The sequence below is a fragment of the Pinus tabuliformis genome, chromosome 7 (genome assembly GCF_031772625.1).
Source record: "Pinus tabuliformis cultivar Carrire ecotype Pingquan chromosome 7, CPIR1, whole genome shotgun sequence".
Taxonomy (NCBI): domain Eukaryota; kingdom Viridiplantae; phylum Streptophyta; class Pinopsida; order Pinales; family Pinaceae; genus Pinus; species Pinus tabuliformis.
The window spans coordinates 330,837,033-330,862,082 of record NC_142293.1 but is presented as its reverse complement, the minus strand read 5'-3'; the positions used below and the strand labels follow the sequence as shown (position 1 = coordinate 330,862,082).

The 25,050-nt window shown below is 34.3% G+C and overlaps 1 protein-coding gene across 1 annotated transcript; it reads right to left on the bottom strand.

The window, feature by feature from the left end:
• Positions 1-532: 532 nt before the first annotated feature.
• LOC149247298 (hydroxycinnamoyltransferase-like) lies at positions 533-2,069 on the bottom strand. The gene is made up of 2 exons (XM_089443817.1): positions 1,629-2,069; positions 533-1,519 (listed from the first exon to the last, which is right to left on the bottom strand). The coding sequence occupies exons 1-2, from the start codon at positions 2,067-2,069 to the stop codon at positions 533-535; spliced, it is 1,428 nt and encodes a 475-aa protein (XP_089299943.1).
• Positions 2,070-25,050: the final 22,981 nt, after the last annotated feature.

Here is a 25,050-nt window from a genome sequence, read left to right as displayed (position 1 = left end):
TATTCTTGTTCTTGTATGAACTTGTTCTTATTTAAGCACATTCTTGCACACCTCATTACAGGTTTTTCTTGCTGTTAACCTCATGAGAAATCCCTAATATATAAAAACAATATACTTGTAAATGTTTAATTAATAAAATATAAAACTAAATCAAATTATTTAATTTTAAGATCTAAAAATTATATTTAAAAAATAATAAATTAAAAGTTAAATAATTTACCATTAACGAGTTATAAAACTAAAATTTTAAATTAGTTTATTTATAGAAATGTGAAAATGTCATATATTATTAAAATTGCTTGTTTTAATGGTGATATACTCAATCTATATTATTCATAAATTATTCAAAACACCAAATCCATTTATACAATTAAATACATTTTACAAACCAAAAATAACAATCTCAATCACACTAAAAAGGTTAAATAAGAAAACCCTAGGGAATGTTAAGATTATTCAATGGGCGATGATTATGATGATCTAGAAGAACACTCTAACAAAGTACGGCTTACCTAAAGAAACGAACGAATATTCAATCGGGGATGATCATAAGGATCTTTTTCAGAGTTTCCATCTGATGGCGAGGGAGTTGAGTTGACACAGTAATTCCTCCACCTCTACCCGCCAACAAAAACAATCCCCCCATTATATTTGATGTATCCATGAATGCATCCTGCACACTCAACGGACTTCCCCATCCATGGTCTATCTCATAAACACCAAATTTCGGCGACGACATTGTGTGCACGATGTAGCGGACGCCTGACAATTTTTCAGTAGTAACGTGCCCTCTGCTGCTTAGCTGAGATTCATACCAGTCTACCTGATTATTGATGTACTCCTCTGTGGTGCAGGAGTTGATGATTTCTTGGATGAGACGGGCAGCAAACCGGATATCTTGCTCCAATAGCTCCTTCGCACTAGTCTGCGCATAACCGAAGCTTACGCAGTTCCCGAAATACGTTGGAGGTAAATGTGGCTTTACGCGCCCTCTACACTCAGCTACAACTTTAATAGCGACGCGTTCTTCCTCTGGGACTTCGCGTGCTTTCATTATGCATCTCCAAAACTGCGCGGCAACTGCTATAAACGAAGACAAAGTTCCGGATCGTTCCTTCAATTTTTTAATCAATTTTTCGCTGAAATGAAAAGCTGATACTTCCAGTTTTGTTTCTTCTTTCGTGGATTTGTGGATTGTACTGATGTTCTCCTCTGAGGCGTTACCGGTGCTTCCTGCATATTTCACGGGCAATAAATTATCTCTCGCAAAACTAGAAACATGGGCTTCCTTACTCAGATGGGTGAGTACTTGTTTAGTTGTCAATGAAACATTGGGTAATGTGTAATTCTGCTTCTCCCGCTTAAACACTGTTCTCATGTGGTGAGGTTTTTTGGAAATAGGAATCCCTCTGCTTTGTTCCGCCCAACATTCCATAAAATGGAAGAATGACTTTCCGTCCGCAATAACGTGATGAAAACGGACTCCCACACAAATTCCACCTCCAAGAAAACCGGTGACCTGCACCAGCCGAGATATGTCCGGCTTACACTAAATCAAACACTATGAAACTTTCGATGAATTAACAAATATAAAAGAGATTAAATCACTTTCAGCGGCTACGTCATACCTGTACTGAAAGAAGGGGAGCTTCATAGTTTTCATTCCAGGTGGGGACAAGCTGTTGGAAGAAATTCGTGTGCTGAAAATCATTGGTTTCCACATCCTGGAAGGTCATATCAGTCCATGCCTCCACGAAATCCACTCCCCCGTCGTTACAATCGACCTCCGGCCGACCGGATTCTCGTCCCTTCAAATCCAACCGGCCTGCGAATGGATAGAAATCCACGAGAACTAACGACAAGCTTCTCTTCAGATTCTCCACTATCACACAAAATTCCTTTTCGGTAGTCGATGCGGTCGGTTTGTAGAAAAAAAGAAAGCGCATGTTATTGGAGGCTACCGAATAAAGATCAAAGATGGAGAGGAACATGCGATGCTTCACTGTGGGGATGGCCGGTACAACAGTTGAAACCCTACATACTTTTAATGGTGCCTCCTCTCCGGCCATGGTCGTAAATACTGAGAGAGCCGAGGCTATTCTCTGGTAACTGAGTAACAAACAAAGCAACTGTTGCAATCTCCTCTGTTTGAGTGGGAGATGGAGTGGCTAATGGTTATGGATAGAGGCTTCGTATTTACTATTTATTATAATGAAACGTTCGTCATTGCTTACCTCCGATGGATACGTCATGCACAGGGTGTCCCCTCAACCTCGTGGTAAACTTGGGCTCAAAAACTAAAGTCAATGGTTAATTACTCGATTAATTTTAATTCTTTAATTATTAATATAATTAAAAAGTCAAAGGTTGATTACTTAATTAATTTTATATTTTTAAAATATTAATATACTTATTATATTAGAATAACAAAAGAATTTGCAATTACATTTTTAAACATTCATTAATGATTATTCTAATTTTGCAAGATTAGATAAGGATAAGGATGGATGTGAATAATTTAAGTTCACACCCATCCTTTATTAAAATCATTTTCACTAGATTTTTGAATCCATTTTTTACACCAACATAATAGTACAACAATGTTGGCGTATACAATATTTAAAATTTCATTTGATCCAAAAATTCCAAAAAAACTTTGGAAAACCGGTACTATTTAATATAAGCTGTAATCTATGCGTTAGGTGTATTGTTGATCATTGTCAATATTAAAATCGGCATAGCATTCACTGTCTATACAATGTAACTTTGTTACATTGGTTTCAATTTCAATAATGTCATTCAATTTATTATACTTGTTTATGTTAAAACACCAAAATTATTAGTTATAGTTTATAGATGTAAATTGTTTGGATAAGAAATTTTTATTAAGATTAACATCGTATGTGTGGTTGAGTAATAATTTTGAAGAGAAAAGAATATACATCTAGATCACTAAAATTGATAAGGTTGTTCATCTTTCTCTATATTCATATATTTCATCACTCTAATCTTATATAGGGTGTTCATTCATAATTATTTTTTTATATGGATAATACTTGATGTCTTTTAGTGGTCTATTATTTCATTAATGTTTATGCACATAACTTTTAAATTCTTCATTAATTTTAGATATGCACCTAAAAAACTGAATATTTTTAACATCATGAAACTTACATTTGGAATTATAACAATAGAAAATATGATTCTATCAATTCAATGATTTTTTGCATCATCCAAGTCTCACATCTTAGTTATCTACATTGATCATTTCCCCGTCCTCAATTCTAATGAACCATATCAATCACAATCTATCACTTTTCTCTTCTCGTTACTAGCAACATTGATATCAATATGGTGATATTTTGCATGTCAAATATTTTGAGTATACTCCATCGGTCTTTTTCCTCATGCCTCAAACCTAAGAACAATGAGACATATTATTTGTACAATTAATTCTTGTAGCAACATTTTTCATCCTCGGGTGGGATTCTTAAGCAATTTATGGACAATGTATCTTAATTTTGCTTATCATCAAATCTATGTACTAGAATTATAATCTAAAATCTAATTTGGCATGACTTTTTTCATGGTTTGAGAGATAAAGAAAATAATCAATATCCTTAATAAAAATAACAAAAGTCATGGTAATTAAATTCAAAATGATCGCATATGATACTTGTATATGACAACAAAAACTTGTAGGAAGTGTCTTCCTACAAATATCTTAGAATTGACATCCATCACAAGCTCAACTAGAGTTATACCATTGAGAAAAGAAATGATGGAGGGTAGAAAGCTTATTAAGGACTTGAATATGGGATTAAAAGACTCCTCTTTGAGGCTCTCATTACAAATAAACATATATTATATGGATGTGATGTTTAGGAATGCACTATCTTTGAAGAGTGATGAAGAAAGTTAGAAGAGATCCAAAATGAATTTATAACCTATAATCTCAAAATTAAAGGAAATACACCCAATCCTATCCTCCTCATTAAATAAATTTGTTTCCCCATTGAAAGCATATCTACATCCAAGTATTCAATGTATAAGAATAGGTTAAACAACATAGATGACAAGAGGCTTCCTAAAATTGCTTCAAAATCTAGCAAAACATCACCTTTGATTTAGACAGGGATGCCATAAGGATGTCCAATCTTGGTAATAACATTGGGGGATAAAGAAAGAGATCATTTTGTAGAATATGAATAGAATATATATACTTTTGGTAAGAAGAAAATTCTATTAGTAGATATAGACTAGTACGTAGAATTGACAGAAATGTCAGCCTTTTCTTCAACTAGAATTACTCATGACCAAAAAAGAAACAAGTTTGAGTTGAACTTGATCAAAACATTTGAAGACCCAAGATCCTATCATATTGGAAACTAGGCACATAAAAAATTGAAAATGTATCTACTGAACATAAGGACATGCACGTCTATGGACTTTATAAACCATGAAAGTAAAAGAAGAGACTAGAATAAATTATCATTAGAGCATCAAACCAAGGAAGGAGTCGATCTTGCAATAACACCCTCTAGAATTTATATGGGGTTTTCCCTAGAACAGACACTGGTATTTGAGGCTAAAACCCCACCTTGTAATTTTGCTAGCAATTTTCAAAGGGTAAGGAGAACCCTGCCCTATTTCTCCACACAATTTAGGCAAATTTTGGGAGGTGTGTAGTTGTGGAGCATGGTATAGCTGACATGACAACACTGGAATTGACTATTGAACTTGTAAATTGGAGTTAGTGCTCAGTGAATTTGAATTTGTGCTCTTTGACCTTGGATGTCAATCCCTATGATTGTGTTTGAGACCATGGAACCCTTTGTCTAAGCATGTGTGAAGCTTAGTGAATGAACAAACCACTGGTGTAAACTTCCCTTGTGCAAGCATTTCCTCAAACCTTGAATTTGGCTTAGGGCTAGTCAACTACAAGAAAGATTGTAGTGTAGCTAGCCTATGGTTGGGTGGAGAGTGGAAGTTCGCCCTTCAGTTTCTAGTCAAATTAACACACACAGATAAGTATACTTAGTTATGCATGTTGGTCTACATGCTATGATGTCCACTATTGTGCTTATGATTAATGATTAATCCGGTAACATCTATGAAGGAATGCTTGATTCAATATCTAACAATGGTTGACCAACTATCTTGTATATCTATGGTGATAACGAGCTGCTTTAGTTATGTGGTCACTACCTTAGTGAATTTCAAGTTGTTTGATATGCTCATAAATGGTGATTTGAAAATCACTCAAGATAAGTTCTTAGTTATCTTATATGTTTATGAGTTTGGGAAGCTCATTTCCATAACCATGATTGTGGGTTATCTTACTTATTAGGAGTTCAATTTATGTGTTGTGTGTTGGACAAATGTCTGGTTAGAGCTGAGGATCATGTATTTTATGAATGTTATGATGAATTTTATATATAGACTTATTGTAACTAAGACTTGTAATCAACCTAATGGCTTGAGATTCATGTTTTTACAGACATGACCTATAGTCCTCTTAAGTAATCATATAAATTTTTATGTCTTCCTGCCAATGAATGAAAGAATCCTATCTCACATCATAAGAAGGTAACTATGTGTTGTATTCAACTAGTTATGATGGTTACTTGGTTTAAGAATGATGAAATGGTTCTATGATTTGTGCATACATGTGCATTGTTGTGATGCCTTGAGCTTGACAGAGTAGGCATGGTCTATGGTTCCCTTATGAAGTCTAGCCTTTGGAGCCCCTTTTCTCGCGATCTGATGTAAGTTAAGCCTAATGGTGCCATTTAATCTTCTATAGTTACAGTTTAATACTTTTGAAGGTCGGTTTTTATAACTTGTTTCTTGTCCCTAGAATTTGGTGTTCTCAGCAAATGCCCTACCTTAAGAAATTCTAATAAAAAACCTTAAATTTTCCTCCTTGCAAGTTTTGGAAAATATCCAGATCTCATTTGGGATTGGATGGTCTTCCTAGTGAATTTTGTATCTAGGACAAGATGGTCTCTTGGCAGAATTTATATTCGGGCTGGATACATTTTTCATCTCCCAAGAATTGGTTGAATTTGAATATAGAAGGGGGTAAATATCTAATTGACTCATGGACGCATCTGTTAATTTGGAGCATCTACATTGAGTTGTGCACATATGAAAAGTCCCCAATAATACCTCAACTAGATTTTCCATAGAATTTTCATATGATCTAGGGAATTTGACATTTGGGGTAGTAAGTGGTGCACACCCTTGTGGAGCCTCGGATGTCCGTAGGGCTGGATTTTCCACGACACAACTAAGTAATCCAAAGGTTATATTTTTTGGCATTGTGTCAACAACGGATAATGTTCATAACCCAGATTTCCTTGGAACCATATATAAAGAGAAATGGTTGGATAACATGAAGTGATAGGCCGTGGTGGTACCCATAAGTTCGGGTTGAGGTGGCAAGCACCATAAAGGCCTAGTAATGGCCATATAGATGCCATGTAGGGTCCACGATCAACGTGGAATTGTTAGGGGTGACATGGTAGAGCCACATGGGTCACACATGGAGGTTTGTTGCTAATGTGGCGCAATGTGATTTATCGAACTTTGAATGAGCATAACTTTCAATTCGAAAGTTAAATTGAGACATAATTTATATCACCAGAAAACTCTCGATGAGATGAATCCAATGGTAGTATTTGTTTTGAGTTTCAATGTAGTTGGAAAAAGAGGATTTTCGTGACCTCATCTTCATAATAAACCTTGTAGGTCAGGTTAAATTAATAAGTAACACTTCCCACAACACAAAGCACTAGAAAGGCGTAGCAGGGAGCATTACATGTCATATGAAGTGAATTTTGAATTTTCAAACATGTGATATTGATAAACCATGGTATTGACTCATAATATTATAACAAAATCTGTCTAATTTATATAATTAAACTAATATATAGATAGATTCAATGTACTAAAAACTTTTAAAATACTCAAATTATATAAGTTAGACCATTTCAAAAATTAAACTGAAATTTGAATAAAATTAATTGAAAAAAAAAAAAAATAATAAGGATCGGAGTACTTCGATTAAATGTTTAAAATACGCACACTCAGCAGCATGGGACTACTTCGATTAATGCTGATAATTTTATGGTCAATTAGAAAGCCACATGTTTGGAAAGTTGGGGCATCCGCACAAGCCAACGTGTTATAATGTTAGACATCGACAATCCCGCAACATCGATGAGTGGAAATGTTCAGATCACATGGCACTAGGAGGGAAAGAAAAATTTAAAAATCGTTAAAAATTAAAATATTATATGCTATATTAAAATTGGAATTTCTATCCAAGTTTTTAAAGGCGTTGCTGTCCATATGACCTAATACTAGGATTTTTGTATGACGTAATACTAGTTACTTACTGCGCTCATGGGAAGGAGGCTTTCTTCACATGGGAATTTCTATCCAAGTTTTTAAAGGTGTTGCTGTCCATATGACCTAATACTAGGATTTTTGTATGACGTAATACTAGTTACGTACTGCGCTCATCTCTTGGGAAGGAGGCTTTCTTCACATGGGAATTGTGAATTGTGAATTATATATATATATATATATATATATATATATATAATTAATGGTTTTATGTATGCGTTTAAACAACTACATGAATGTACACAACTATACAAATTCAGTGCTCGAGTTAATAACTAGGTTGCGGTTGAATGTGGCATTTCAGTTATGATTAAATTTAAAATAAAATTATAAAATTATATTTAAATTTTACACCTAAAATATTTAAAACTATGGTGAACCATAAATTTTTTATATTTTATAGAGGTTAACATTGAAAGGAGAGAAGTATTGCAAATAACAACATTTTGGCTCTTTTACTATGGTGAACCACGAAGGAATTCGTTTGATACTCTTTACAAGTTTATTGAAAGTGAAAAATATTTGTTTGTGAAAATAATTTCGGCAAAATCACATAAAAAATCATTTGTCGACGCATTTCGAACCAACTAGTGTGGTTCATCGTCAGGACAAGCTGAAGATCAAAACTGAGCGATAAGTTAAATAGGGAATGCGGGTCATTCCAACAAATATATTTGACCCAGCAATGGATATAAAAGATTTCTAACGGCTAGATTTGACCAAGGCCCAGAGGGAGGGGTCAAAGTTGTTGTTGTTGTTGATGATGATGATGGTTAACATCCGTTGAGACCAAACAATGGTCTATCGGACCTAAAGAAACAAATTATTTATTTTGATTTAAGATTTTATTCCTATGTTCAAAAAGCTTGGAGAGAAGCCTCCCGAGCTCACTATAATTTTGACATTGTAAAAGGCTAGGAAGGTTAGTATTGTAACAAAGATTGTGAAACTGAGATCTAATGTGGTTATACGCGAGGCACTCTAAGAGGAAGTGGTTTTCATCCTCGATGTTCCTATTCTCACATATATGGCAGATCCTTTCCATCCATGGCGTTTTAGGAACTGCCCAACAACCTGTTTCACTATGGAGCTCATGAGAATTCGATCTAATCTTTGTTATATTAATTTTCTTCTTTGAGCTAGTTAAAATAGAGAGATACTTTTGATCTTCTAGGGTGGGGTTGATGACCTTCTTATAATAACTTAATTTTCTTTTAGCCGCTAAATCTTTCTCACACCACATTTTTTCTTTGAACTTAGAAGTAACAATATCTTTAATGTTATTTATGTTTTGCAATGCATCATTTTCGTTGATCTCCCAATAGCTTAACCAGGCCCTTGTGTCTTTATGCCACCCTCGATTGAGCCTTAGGTGGTTTTGGCTAGAATTTAAAGCTAGCTTAGGAAGTCTATGATCGTCTATGTTACTGATTTTGTGCTTGTACAACAGAAACCTAAGCATAGCTAGGCTCTCAATAGGGGAAAGACCTGCTTCTATAAGGAGAATAGGATATGGTGTATTACTTTTAATTTTCAGGTTATAAGTTATAAAATGCTTCTAGATTTGCTCAATCTTTCTCCATGATTCTTTGGAGATGCTGCAACCCCAAACCTCACAGCCATATAAGATAATAGGAGTGACTAAATTTTCAAAGAGGAACTTCTTTTTATCCACATTACGAGGTTTGTTATTTTACAATTATTTTCAAGACCAAAATAAGCTTTTCACCCCATTAATCCTTTTCTCAATGCTATGGTTAAAAAATCTTTTAAATAAATTATTGAAATAAATCTATATTATTAATAATATTATTAATTTAAATTAATATTATTATTCTTATAATTAGAATCAATATTAGAGAATAATTCTATTAAGAATAATATAAGAATAATATATTAATATTAAAATTCTTAATCTTAGGGTAAATCCCATATTTAAAGTGATCATTGTTTTATATAGATGTTAATAATATCATTATTAACTTCACAAATAAATATTATTACTATTATTAATAATAGTCTAGAGTAAAAAATAATAGTATTATTATTATTATTATTAACTTCAAATTAATATTACCAATAATACTAGCCTAGGGTAAATAATCCAATATTACTAATTTATAATGTGAATAATTCTATTTAAAAACTAATATTATTATTACTAACTATTGTTACTATTTTTATTATTTTTTATAAATGTTAATGATAATAGTGATATTTTTATAACTTTTATTATAAGGGTAAATTCATTTCTAAAATAAAAGCGACTTAATGTTAAAAACATATTAATAAGATAATACTAATAATATAATGGTCTAGGGTGAAAAATTCATTTATTATTAATTATAATAATATTTCATTAAAGAGTAAATAAATACAATTAAAACCTGTACAAGGGAAGATATAAGATAACAAAGGACAAATGAAAGCTTAAGAAACCAAAAGGTCAAGGAAAGGAAAAACGATGAATTGGATGAAGAGGCTAGGAAGAAAGGGTTGGGATCTAGCAACTACTAATCTTCCAGCCGTCATCCCTATTGAAATTATTAGACCTTTTCTCAATTTCAAGGGCTTCTCATTTAGTGTAATTTATTAAATTTTAATCAAAACTATCTATATATATACAATATATTATATTCATATTAAAATTAAATATTAAATTTATAAATAATAAATATATTTTAGTTATTTAAATTTGTTTTTAATCGAATAAATATATAAAAAATAAAATAAAATGAAAAATTAATATAACAAAATATTATATTTATATTAAAATTGAAATATTAAATTTATAAATGATAAGTATGCATTAGTTACACAAACTTATTTTTAAAAACTATGGATTAATGTTATATAATTATAAATATATTTTGCAATATGTATATTGTAACGATGATCATTTAGTATAATCTATTAAATCTTAATCATATATATATATATATATATATATAAAATATTAAATTTATAAATATTAAATATTAAATATGTTTTAGTTACGTAAATCTATTTTTTAATATATATATATATATATATAAAACAAAATATTATATTTATATTAAAATTGAAATATTAAATTTATAAATAATAAATATGTATTAGTTACACAAACTTATTTTTAAAATATATAAAAAGCTATGCATTATATAATTATAAATATATTTTGAAATATGTATAAATATAATATTGATTTTTTATTATTATTAGAAGTAGACGATATTTATGTTTGTTGAGAGATCTTTTGGTAAAAAACATATAAGGAAATTTTAAGTCCAGGCATTTCTAATCATGTAGTGTGATTCATATCAAGACAAGATGATCATGTGGTGTGATTCATTATCAGGACAAGATGAAGAACCCGATCATGGCATTAGATTAAATAGATAAAGAATTATCTAGTGTGATTCATCATCACGACAAGATGAAGAACCCGATCATGGCATTAGATTAAATAAATAAGGAGAGATGGTTTCTAGCCATTAGAATATAGTTTTGACTAAAGAATTATCATTAATTAATAAACATTTTTTTAAATTAAAATGAAGTAATAGATGAAAATTAGTTGTAAATAATTAATTAAATTCATTTTATTATTATTATTATTATTATTATCAAAAGGTCAGTAATAATAAGGTCAAACTTAATTATTCTAAACAATAAAAGTGAAAAACAGTAATAAGGAAATGAATAATAATAATAATAATAATAATAAAAACAAAATAATAATAATAAGGTCAAATTTAACTATTCCAAACCATAAAACTAAAAATAGTAAAAATAGTAATAAGCAAATGAATAAATAAAATATAAATCAAAATAATGAATTAACTCAATTTTATCATTCAAATCCAAAAAATAAATAATATGGTAAAAAAAATAAAAAATAAAAATAAACAAAATAAATAAAAGGTAAATAAATAAGAAATAAAGGAATACCATCAATTGGATTAAAATAAATAAATTAATTAAATAATTAAACATTATAAAAACTTAGAAATACAAGTTAGGGATCCAACACCTGTTAATACTCCAACCATCATCCCTATTGAGATTGATAGGCCTCCTTTCAATTTCCAAGGCCTCCCTAAACTTACGGTGGTGAAAATGATCAATCCTTGCAATGACCTTCGCCTCTTTAATGCAGATGTGATGTTTTGTCTTTTCCGCGTGCTCTGCCAAAGCGGAGGAGTGGGACCTTCCATGTTTGATGTCAGTTGTGTGCTCAAGAATCCTCTGATTATTTATAATGCATTTTAAAAATTATATTTTCAATAAGCTTTATAAGGTAAGTGTAATTTCTAATAGGAAGTATACATAGGAAAGAAAACAATATTGTCAAAATATCCGGCCAATCAAAGTATAGCTTATCAGGTCTCACCACATCATCTGACATGCCACGTGGTCACCATGTAGCTACCCAAGACATATCCACCTCATCACTGCATGGTAGCACTACCCTAGTTGTCAAAACGTTCATATTGTGTCACGTTTTATCCCCTTTCAAACAAAAAAATGACCCTAGCAGTTTGGGACGCAAATTGCATATAAAAGAATACCAAGAAGATAAATGACCATTGAGACAATGGAAGAGGTGGGTGGCCATTGATATCCACTTAGACAAAGGAGGAACAAGGAGAGAGATAGAGCCTTGCAGTTGTTTTTGTGAAGGCATAAGTATAAAGGTATATAGAAAGAGAGGAAGGGAGATGGAGGAATTTGGACAGAAGGAGGGAATAAGGTGGGGAAGAGAGATAGATAGATAGAGAAAGAAGGGGGGGACATAGTTGTCTATATATGTGTGTGTGTGATTGATTAAGAGAGAGATGCGGAGAGACCGGGAGAGAGACAAAGAAAGAGGAGAGGGGGGATAGATAGTAAGGGAGAGGGGGATTTGAGTGAGACAAAGATGGGGTGGTGTGGGAGAGTGAGATAGGAAGGAATGGAGAGAGAGAGGCAGAGAGTGAGGGGGTAGAGAAAGAGATATAGGAATAGAGAGTGGTGAAGAGGGAAAGGGGGGAAGGTGGGGAAGGGAGGGAGAGGGATAGTGGGGAAATGGGAATAGTGAGAGAGAGAGAGAGAGAGTGAGAGAGAGAGAGGAGAAGAAAATAAGTGAGCATGCAATAGAGAGAGAGGGGAAGACAATGAGTGAGCATGAAATAGAGAGAGGGAGGGAGGGATAGTGGTGGAAGATCAAGAGTCTCTCTCTCTCTCTCGATATATATATATATATATATATATATATATATATATATATATATATATTTGTGGGTGTGTGTGTCTTGCTTTCTCTCTCTTCCTCTCCCACTCTCCCTTGTCTCTCTCTCTCTCTATCCTCCATCTCTATCTCTATCTCCCCCCCTCCATCTCATTCTATCTCACTCTCCCTCACTCCCTCTACATCTCACCTTCTCTACCCACCATCACTCTCTCTATCTCTCAATCCTCCTCTCTCTCCCCTCTCCTCTCTTTCTCTCTTTCCTTTAGTTCCTCCTTTACAAAACCTCTATCAACTTTATCTCTCTCTCCTTCTGTCCTTCCTTCTCTCTTCCCCTCCTCTCTCTCCTCCCTCCCTCCATCCTTCTATCTCTCTTTATCTCTCAAACCCTCCCTCCCTCCCTCTCTCCTTCTATCTATCTTTATATCTCAACCCCACCCTCCCTCCACCCTCCCTCCCCCTCTCTCTCTTCTTCCTTCCCTCTCCCTGATCCATCTATATCTCTCTCTCCTTCTCTCTCTCTCACTCAGTCCCTAATTATCTATATCACTCTCTTCCCCATCAATATTTATCTTTATCTTTATCTTCTAACCTCTCTCTCCCACCTCTGGCTCTAACTCCATATCACTTACTCTCTCCTCTCTCTCATTCATCAGCCCCCACCCTCCCTCTCCCTCTCTCTCTTTCATCAGCCCCCACCCTCCCTCTCCCTCTCTCTCTCTCTTCTCTTCCCTTTATCTCTCCCTCTCTCCTTGCACTAGATTTGTCTCTATATCCCTACCTCTCTCCTTCTATCCCTTCCACCCTAACTACCAACCCTCTCTCTCTTCTTTCTATCTTTCTCCATCTCTCACTCTCTCTTCTCTCTCAACCCAATTCTCTCCTTCTCTCTCTCCTCCCTCCCCCTCTCCTCTCTACCTTATCTTTTCAATTTCTCTTTATCGCTCCTCCATCACTCTCTCTTTACATATATATTCTTCCCTCTTTATCTATCTCTTATTCACCCCCCCTCTATCTGTCCCTCTATCTCCCTCCTCCAATTTCCTCTCTCCTTCACTCTCTCTCTCTCTCTCCCTCGATCACCTGCCTTAGTCATTCTCTCTCTCTCTCTCTCTCTCTCTCTCTCTCTCTCTCTCTCTCTTCCTTCCTCCCTCTCCCTTTCTTTATTTCTCAATCCATCCCTTCTTCACAACGACCCCCTCCAACTCCCTCTTTGTGTGCCATCCAATACTTTCTTTATCTCCCTCCTTGTATCTTTATCTCTATCTCACCCCCACTTTGCCTCCCCTTTTTTGTCTTCTTCCTGTCATCTCTCTATGTCTCACTCTTCCTCTATCTTCCCTATCCTTTCTCTCTCTCTCTCTTCTCCCCCCCCTCTCTCTCCCTTGATCTCTCTATCTTTCCCATCTCTCTCTCTCTCTCTCTCCATCCTCCCTAAATCCCTCTTTCAAGATGATCCCCCTCCAACTCTATCTTTCTCTTCCTCCCTTTGTCTCCCACAACTCCCCCATCCAAATCCCCCTCACTCTCCCTTCCCTATCATCTTTCCCTATCTCTCGCACTTTTCAACCCTCATTCTCCATCCTCCTTCCCTCTCTCTCTCTCTCATACCTCGCAAACCACCTCAACCATTTCCCATGTGTTAAAGTTCCCAGCAGTAGGAATGCAAACACATTCCTGCCGCTAGGAGCACATGCACATTTTTAGTGGTAGGAATGCTCACATGTTTCTTATGCTTAGAATATGAGCACATTTTTAGCACTTGGAATGTGCACACATTTTTTTGAAATTTCTTTTTGATGAGAAGCTTACATGCATGATGAGTTGTTTGCTTCAAATATAGGTTTGAGATCAAAAACCTCATGGTTTGGGCTACAAATACATGATAAAAACCAAATTTTAAGAAAACACACACACACACACATATATTTTTGGCATTATTTTTTTTTTATATAATCTAGACAAATCCATTGTTCGTGAAAATAAAAACAAAAATATATTTAATTGTGCATATTCTAAGTATATATCTTTAAAAAAAAAGTAACAATGTTTAATATTTTGTAATATGTTTTTCTCTTGACATATGTCAAAACATTAAAATACATCCTTTGTCTATTTCCACTATATATTTCTTTGGGCCTTTATACCATCTGGGACAAAATTTATGTGATGCACTACAAGAAATTAAGAACTACAATATAAAAAAATGAGTGTTTGATAATGTTAAGACCTTTTAGATGCATTAATAGAAGACATTGTAATTTCAAGGATATCATGACTTAGATAGCTTAAAAGAAAAATATAAAATTAAGATTATAAATTTGGGAAAAATAGTTGGGCACAAGAATAATATCTACAAGTCCAAAAGCTTTTGTAGTAATGTTCTATCATTTAGATACTCAAAGGTTGCACTAACAGAAACATATGCAGTATATTCTACATGAAAAATAACATACTGATGTCCGAAAAAATAAAAATTTACATCGTTGGACATAATCTCTATAAATAAAAATTATATATTCAGAAAGCCAACTCATTTTCCTACATTTAATCTTTCTACACCATTTTCAAATTCATTGCATAAGTACCTCTAATTATCCTTCCAAGTTAACATATTGTTGTTTTTCTCAAGTTTGCAGTGTCACTCATGCATCACGAGAGACCATCATTAGCTTGCATCCACCCTCTCCCTCTAACTCCCCTACATTTTCCCTCTCTCTCTCTCTCTCTCTCTCTCTCTCATTCCCACCACTCTTCCTCCTCACCACACCCCTCTCATTATCTCTCTCACTCTCACTCTCACTCTCCTCCTCTATCCCTCTTCCTCTCTCTCCCTCACTCTACCTCTCTCATCCATACTCCATCTCTCTCGCTTTCCTACTATCCTCACCGTTTCCACTTCCAACTCTCTCTCTCTCTCTCTCTCTCTCTCTCTCTCTCTCTATTGGTATCTCTCTACCTACATCACTCTCTCTTACTCCCACTCACTCTCCACATCTATCTTGTTCTCCCGCTTATTTCTCTCTCCCTCTCTCTCTTTCCTCTACCCTTCGTTCCCCTTAGACCTCCCCTCTCTCTTTAAACATTCCCCCCTCTCTCTCACTATCTCTCAAAATTATTCCACCTCTCTCGCTCTCTTTCACTCTCAATTCATCCCTACCTCACTATCACCCCTTGATACAGGGGATCAAAAATATGTTCAAAATGAAAGTTATCAAAATCTCCCAAAATTGACACCAAATCATAAATCTCACTGTTTTGATTCAGCGACGCTTGAGTCTCCTCAATCCAACATCGTATGAGGAAGTTATCGCATTCTGAAGTTTTTGGCAAATAGTAAAATAGTCAACTTACATGGTTGACTATGAAGACCATACGATGACATGGTGCTAACATCAACAGGATGACTAGATTGTATGACTGGTAGATGGGCCAATCCTATAAGGAAACATGGCACGCTGGTATTGGTTTGAATGTACGTGAGATGGGCCAATCCCAGCCACCACATGGGCCAATTAGAGGGTGCCACATGGCCCAATGAGAGGCCTCCATGTGGCCTCAGGATTGGCGCCAAAATTTTGTTTGGATGACCGAACAACTTCGTGGGGTTCAACCCCATGACCTCTCATCCACGCAAGAAACGCCCAACCAACTAGGCTACAAGTGTTTCTTATTATATAATGGGCATGTGGTTTTATTTAATTACAATCAGTTGGATGGTTGCGAGTGATGAGCGGGCTATCAAGCACATCCTACTAGCCTGACCCTTGGTTTCCAGTGATACACGCTACTAATGGTGGATGAGAAGGGTGCAGGGTGTGTGGCACCCTCCTCGTGCCCAAGTGCAAGCCATATGACGACCACACAACCGGAAGTGGGACCAGGGAGAGCGAATGACCTATGGCCCATGTCCCTTTGTCCTATGTGGCCCCATATGATCATTGGTGCAAGGTTAGGAGGGTCCTTCGGCCCTATGGTTCAAAAATTTTAATTTTTTATATTAAAAACAACACAACCTTTGCCGCAAATTATGGATCGAATGTGAGACCAATCATATCATATTACAGTGACCCAACCAATTGAGCCATGTTAGTTTTGTTTCCAAATTTATAGAACGTGACTAGTTTGTAGATCAGTCTTGTAGTAAAACTTCAAGGAGCTCTCTCTTTCTCAACTTTTAACCTTTTTGAGCTCAATAAGATCCTAGACAAGGGTTTTCGGGTATTCTAGACACAATGGCAGTGTTATTTTTGCAGATTGAAGCTTGTATGATGATTTATTGAGCATTTGATCATATAATAAATAAGCACACCATTGGAAGCTGGACCCAGAGATGTAGCCCAGGAGGGGTGAACTCCATTATCAATTTGTTGTATTTGATGTTGCATATTTGTCCCTTTTAATTGTTAAAATCATACAAAACTTACTCAAGTTTGTGTTCTTTTTCAATCATGATCCATTTCCTAAAATAAATACACTAGATTGCAAATATTTTCATCAAACCTTCACTTTTTAATTAATATAGATCAGTTTGGTATCAGAGCATGGTTTTTGTGAAGTATTGACAGAATTTGCAACATTTTTGAATGCTTATAAGGTCTATATTGAGGAGAGGAGAAGGAGCACTTGAAGAACCTAACCCTCAAATTGGCTCAAGAAGGCCACCAACTCCACAAGTAATGGCACATGAAGAAGGATAAGGACAAGAGCTGATGTCTGAGGAGGAGAGCGCTTTTAGAAAAGTTTTCTTTGATATGACTGAGATGGTGAAAGTGTTGTATAATGAGAGAACAACATGGTTGCAAGGAAAAAGTTATAATCAACCAAAAGGTGATGGTGGTAATGGGAGAAAACCTCCACCTCCTCAACCTTCTTCACCTCCTTGGTCACATAGACCTACTCCTCATACATCTCCAAGAGGACATGTTAAGTCTCCTTTGATTAAGCTTGATGTCAAGTTTTAATTACCAATTTGCAATGCGGAAGTAAATGCTGAAAATTTGGATAATTGGGTTTGTCAAATTGAAGTCTATTGTAGTATTGAAAAGAGTGACGATGGTGTCACAAAGATATAGCTTTCTTCTCTTCGCTTGGAAGGTGCAACTCTCATATGGTGGGAGGCTAGAACTCAAGAAGATTTGAAGAAAAGTGGTAAAATTATCTCTTCTTGGAATGATTTTATAGTTGCATTAAGAAGGAAATTTTATCCATTAGCTTACATGCAAAAAGTAATTATGGATTGGAAAACTTTTAGACAAGCTAAAGGTCAGAGTGTCCAAAGCTATACATAAGAATTTAGAAGAACATATTTAATTTTGGGTGTTGATTTGACCTCACAAGATACTCTCCTTAAGTATATAGGTGGATTACATAGCTATTTAATGCATATTATACTTATGTTTAATCCCACCAATCTAGATGAAGTATGTGTTTAGGCAACTCATTTAGAATCAAGAAGCAAGAATGTTCCTCAAGATTCCAACAAGAAACCTTTTAAATATGGAGATAAAGGAAAGGGGAAACAAAAGGTTGTTGCTACAAATCAACAAGATCTAGGATCTGATTCAACTGATGAAACCAAAATCACAACCATGGGAATAAAAGGTATAGCCTCTAATGTAATTACTAGTTCTTCTAACAAGACTATTGAATCTCAAAAGGATAAAGAAAGAAGTGAGATTTTCCATATCAGGGTCATTGCAAATAGTAAAAATGTTGATACATTATTTGATAGTGGATCTCAAGTTAATCTTATCTCTGAAGCAATTGTCAAGAAACTTAATTTAGAAACTACACCTCATGCAAAACCTTACCACTTGGGTTGGGTATGTGATCATGCCAAATTGCAAATGATAAGAAAATGTAAACTCAAATTTGCCATCACTTCTAATTTTATGGATGAGGTAGAGCTTGATGTTGTACCACTTGATATTTGTGGGATTTTCTTAGGGAGTCCATATTTATATGACCGAAAATCCATATTCTATCGTCATGAGAACAAATATCATATTTTCAAAGATGGAGTTGAGTATATTGTTAGAGCACATCACAAGAAGATGAACTTATCTCTTGTTAGTGTTGGTCAAATGAAAAGGCTTGTGAATGTTAGTAAGAATTTTGTGTTACTACTGAATTTGAAGCTTTCTCAGGATGTGATTCTAAACTCAAGCATGAATTGGTTGAAGTTGTTGAACACTTATGACAATATGTTTCAGGAACCTGAAGGGTTACCTCCAAAAAGAGGAATCCAACATGAGATGCAATTACAACAAGATGCACCACTTCAAAATATTGGCATATATAGAATGCCATTTTTTGAGAATGCAGAAATTAAGAAGCAAATTCAAGAGTTTATTGACAATTGGGTAATTAGACCTAGGACATCTCCTTATGGTTCTCCTATTGTTTTGGTTCTGAAGAAATATGGTACATGGCACATGTGTGTGGATTTTAGATATTTGAACAAGATCAAAGTAATGAATCACTATCCTCTCCCCCACATTTATGATTTTCTAGATCAATTAAAGCATGTTATTTATTTTACTTAGTTAGAATTGAGAAGCAGTTATCATCAAATAAGGATTGTTGAATATAGTATTTGGAAAAAAAATTTCAAGACAAAACAAGGTATGTTTGAATGGTTAGTTATGTTGTTTGGGATTTTCAACGCACTTGCCACATTCATGAGAGTTATGAATGATATATTGCCACCATTCCTTGATGATTTTGTCATAATCTACTTGATGATATTATGACTTTTATTAAGGCTCGTGAAGAGCATATCAAGCATGTAAAGCAAGTTCTAGATGTATTGAAAAAGGAAAATTTATATTTGAAGATGTTTAAATGTGAATTTGGGAAAACCTATTTGGTTTATTTGGATCATACTGTAGGAGGTGGTGAATTGAAGATTGATCCCTCCAAAGTTGATGTTATTATAAATTTGCCTAAACCCAATAATGTAACAGAAGTAAGGAGCTTTTTGGGAGCAACCCAATACTGGAGAAAATTTATCACTAACTTCTCATTCATTGCAACACTATTACATGCTCTGACAAGTGTGAAGCAGGCTTTTCAGTGGGGAGGAAAGCAACAAAAATCCTTTGACACTTTGGAAGAGAAAATATGTAGAAAACAAGTTCTAGCACTTCCAAATCTTAAGCAACCATTTGAAATTCAAATTGATGCAAGCGAATATGCTATGGGAGTAGTTTTGATGCAGCATGGTAAGCCAATATGTCATTCTGAAACCTTCTCTTATGTAGTGATTAACTATCCAAATTATCATGAAGAGTTCTATGCTTTGGTACAAAGCATGAAGAAATGGAAGCACTATTTGATGGGTAAAAAACCAATTAATCATACTAACCATCAACATTTGAAATATTTACAATCGCAAACGAAGCTACAATAAGCTAGACATTTCAGATGGATGGGATTCCTGCAATAATTTCATTTGGTAATCAGATATAAGAAATGTATATACAAAAAAGTTGTAGACATGTTATCAAGGCCTATTGTTAATGCATATGCCATTCTTAAGCATAACTCAATCATACATGAAAGTTATATTGAACAATATGCCCAAGATGAATATTTGCAAGACGTTTATGTAACTTGGAGTCAAGGCACTCATGTTGAAGAGTTGGATTATCATGTTCATAACAAGTTGTTATATCAACTTGAAAAGTTATGTGTTCCACAGGGTGAAAGAGTCAATGTCATAAGGGAAGCCCATAATTATCTTATTGTTGGTCACTTTGGTGTAGGAAAAATAGTTTCTCAGTTACAGAGGTATTGTTATTGGCCTCGCATGAATGAAATTGTATCAAGATATATAAAATGATGTTCTATGTGCCCTACTAGTAATCCAAGAAATAGGAAATTGGGTTTGTACACTCCACTTCCTATCCCTTTTCGTCCTTGGGAAAGTATTTCTATGGATTTTGTTGGGGGACTACAAATGTCTAGGAAAGGTCATGATTAATTGTATGTTGTAGTGGATCGTTTAATAAAAATGTGTGTGTGGATGCTTTGTAAGAAATAGGTTACAGCTGAAAAAACCACAAAGATGTTCTTCCAAAATTTATGGGTTCATTTTGGGTTACCTACTTCGATTATTTCTGATCAAGATTCTTGATTTATCAGGAATTTTTGGTCAATTTTATGGGAACTCATGGACACAAAGTTGAAGAAGTGCATAGCATTTCATCCACAAACCAATGACTAGACCGAAGTAATGAAAAACATAGTACTGCATCTCCTTCAAGGATATTAAGGTAAGCATCCTAAACTTTGGGATGAACATTCACATTACTCCAGCATGCATACAATCATGCCAAGCGTTCATCTACACAAATATCTCCATTTGAATATTTTTTGGGTTATTTTCCAACATATCCCTTTGATTTCATATTTGGTAAAGATATTGCAGTAAATGGACATAGTGATGTGGAAAAAGCCAAGCATTTCATTGAAAAAATCCAATTAGTGCATCAAAGGGCATAAAAACAGCTGGAGAAAAGCCAAGCCAAGTGTAAATGAAGACATGATAAGCTTCGCGTTGATCATGATTACTAAGTGGGAGATCAAGTTTGGTTGTACATCAGTAAGGAAATATTACAAGGTGAAGGGGAAATCTCAAGCCAATCAGATATGGACCTTTCAAAATTTTGGAGAAGATTGGTAACAATGCTTTCCGATTAGATTTTCCACTTTATATGCAATTTTATTCTATTGTGAATGTAAAAAAATTGAGATTTTATGAGCCTCCTATGATCGTTGATCAAGACGAGAATGCTCAGGTTTCCTCTGTAGAATATTTTCTCTTAAATATTTAAATGAGTTGCAGAAAGACTCTATTCTTGACAAGAAGATAAGAACTTCACGCAAATGCAATGTAGAGCATATTTGTGTGGGGATCAAAGGTATCAATCCAAGAAAAACAAGTTGGATATAGAAAGTGATGAAGTTTTACCCTCAATTACTTGCTGAGTAGAAACATAATTTTGGTGGTCCAAAAGCTTTGAGTGGGGAGAAGTGATCTAGCAGATCAAAACTATGCTAAAAAATGAAAGTGCCCAAAATTTCCGAAAGCTAGCATCAAATTGTAGATTTATTCATTCTAATTCCAATGACGCTTGAATCACCTCAATCAGACATAATATGAGGAAGTTATCACATTCTGAAGTTTTGGGACAATAGTAAAAAGTCAACTTGCAAGGTTGATTGTAGTGTCACTTCTTGGTGAGATAGCTTTGATTACACTTGGAGAGGGTCATTTTGATGCAATTGTATAAGATTATGCATGTCAGACTTATGTATGTGTTTGTATTCTATAGACCTAGTTTGGGTCACCCGGTTACTATATTCTTATGATAATATCTATGGTTGTGTATATAAGAACTGATCTTAGTTAAGAGCATATTATCGATGTTTTCTCTTTTGGTATCCTAATTTGGACATAGGTGTATGACAAGGATGGTGATCCAGGATTGAGACACATAGATCCATGGATGATCATAGCTATGTGGAACATATGGCTAATTATGATTTATGGATGATATATGATTTGTATGATTATATATGCATAATCATGTACTAAGCAGTATGTGGCAGGGGACCTGGTTATTTGCAAACAAGGAAAATCAAACTATAAATGATTGTGGAAGTCAAGATGCATGATTTGTATGATTATATATGCTTAATCTTGTATTCAGCAAGATGTGGCAGGGAACATGGTTATATTTGCAAACAAGGATACTCAAATTATAAATGTCTGTGGAAGTCACGATACATTATTTTTATGATTATATATTCTTAATATTGTATTGAGCAGGATGTGACAAGGGATGTGGTTATTTCAAAAAAGGATGTTCAAATTATAAATGGATGCAGAAGTCATTTCTCCATAACCAAAATGATTGTGGAAGTGATGCACAATCTTTAGTAAAATGTGAATTATAAAATCATTTGATTCCTTTGGTCTATGGGATTGTGATGTGTGTAGGTCTTGGAATAGGCCTTAACAGCAAACCATTAGAAGGGTATGAGCTCACAATCAGTACCTTAAGGTGAAGAGCGAAGTTTCAAAGTAGAGTAAATGATAAGCCATGGAAATTAGGGCGCGAAGTCCTAAATCCATGAAAGATAAAGACATGGAGCCTTGGATCTATAATAAAAGGATTAGTGCACATAGTCCTAAATCCATGAAAGATAAAGACATGGAGTCTTGGATCTATAATAAAAGGATTGGAACACGGAATCTTAAATATTTAAAATATCAAGGTGTGGAATCTTTGATCCTTAGAGTAGATCAGGGCGCAAAGTCCTCAATCTACTAAGGCACAAAGATGTACGCAATAGGGATGCAGAATCCCTATTCTACGAAAAAAATACCACTCATGGGTAGCTCAGGGATGAATTTCCTTAATAAAAACTCAATTATGACAATTCTAGATTGACTTTCCATAAATAGAAAGTCATGTCTAACATCTCAAGTATGACTTTCCAAAAATAGTAAATCACCTTCGATCAATGGATAATCAAGTATAGTTGAATGAAAATCACTTAACTTATCATTAATCAATCCTAACAGTTCAATCTCGACTTAATCCTCATTATTATTATTATTATTATTATATTTTATGAGACTATGATATTATTTTTAAAAGGGAATTACAAGTCACCTTCATCTGCTGAATCACATCACACCTCTCTCCTTGATGATTCTCATGGCTCTATGTAACTCTCTCTCTCTCTCTTAATAATACATTACACTCTTTTTTATGCACTCATCAAAGAATGGCATATTCCTCTTACACTCATTAAAGACACATCATAAAAGATTCCTCTTACGCTCTTTTTAATGCATATGTTACACTCTCCTTAACTAAGACATGCATACCTCTCTTTAATGGCATGAGTTACACTCCTCTAAATGGAATACAAGGAATGCATATTACTCTTCTCTTATGAAAATAATTTGTTTCTCCTCCTATATATGTGTCTCAAGTATTCTCACTTGGGGGAGGTGCATTGTAATGCCAAGAGTTGGAGAGACTTGAAGAGGATTGTGAGAGGGAGAGTAGCCAAATTTTGTAGAAATGAATATGAAATTCCTAAACTAAATTACTAAGTAGTGCAACCTAGTAAAGTTGTCCATGGGTGGTATTGAGAGGAAGTGAAATTTATCTTCCTCAGTTTTCCTTGAATATATCTCTACCGTTATATTTTGGTATTGCTTGTGAGCTTATATAGCTCGAAGATTCTAGGGGGAGAATTTCTTCGTGGATATGGTTGGGAGGAAAAACGGATGGTTTACAATGAGTTGGTAAGAATATTGGAGTCAGAGCATAATCTCATTGGAGCTGGAGCATATTCCCTTCTTTTTGGAATTGTATAAAGACACTTCCAGGTATGTTCATAAGCATTCTTGAAATTTTAGTTTATTATTAATTAGAAGTGTTGTAGAACTTTAAAATTCATTGGAAATTTCTACTTGTGAATGTTTATGAGATATTTACAGAGTTAATTATGGGAAAACCAATAATGAATGGAAGTTGTAGTTGAGAACGAACACGTAAGAAGATTAAAACAATAATGTGTTGCCAAAGTTTTAAGTTCTTTTTATAGTGATTTTTTGTCCATAGCAGGTCGCCATGAGTTGATTAAAATACCATATTAACATAAATTTGAGTTTTTTTTCTCCATGTATAGTTGTAGATGAAGTTTTCACACTAAGTGTTTAACAAAAGCGATAAATGAGATAGTAGGATTTCTTTTTTGTTGTTTTAATAAATCGCATCTCTGGAAATTTTTAGTGTGTTTCCGCTCAACTTCAGGGGATATCTTTGCTGTTTGGCCATGTAACCCCCCATTTGATTCCAAAAGCACACTTCTCCGAACCCAGATCGTAAATCTGGATGATTTTGAATATTACTGTTGCTATTTGTGTGTGTCTGTTGTCGAGTTTTAGGTGAAAGATTAAGATAATTTAGTTTATGTTTTAATATGCCAATATTTGAAGTTTTAATTTATGAATTTTATGAGTTAAATAGGTTGAGTAAAAATCTTATATTCATGTTGCTAATGGTTGTCAAATTGTCTTAAGAGATGATGGTCACCAAGCATTTGACAAAATGCCTCAATGGTTGTATATTGTATGCTTGCAAATTGTTTGTCAAAAGGCCTCAATGGTTGTATCTTTTATGCACATAAATTCTTAGAGTAAATGTCTCATTGACTATAGCTTTTATGTACCAGAAATTTATGAATATATTATGCAATGGATGTAGCTTCCTATGTCTACAAGTTTTTGTATAAATGTGAAAATGAATTTTAGTAAAGTTGTTAAGTGTGAATAGATTAGCAGAACAATGTTACTTTTATCATATAAAGCTATCATTAAAAAAAGGGGTGTTGTT

Bases quoted from the DNA above. Each gene is read 5' to 3' on its own strand.
- LOC149247298 (XM_089443817.1), bottom strand. From the start codon at position 2,069: ATGGCCGGAGAGGAGGCACCATTAAAAGTATGTAGGGTTTCAACTGTT. The intron at 1,520-1,628 runs GTATGACGTAGC...CGGCTGGTGCAG, and splicing joins CTCCCCTTCTTTCAGTACAG to GTCACCGGTTTTCTTGGAGG.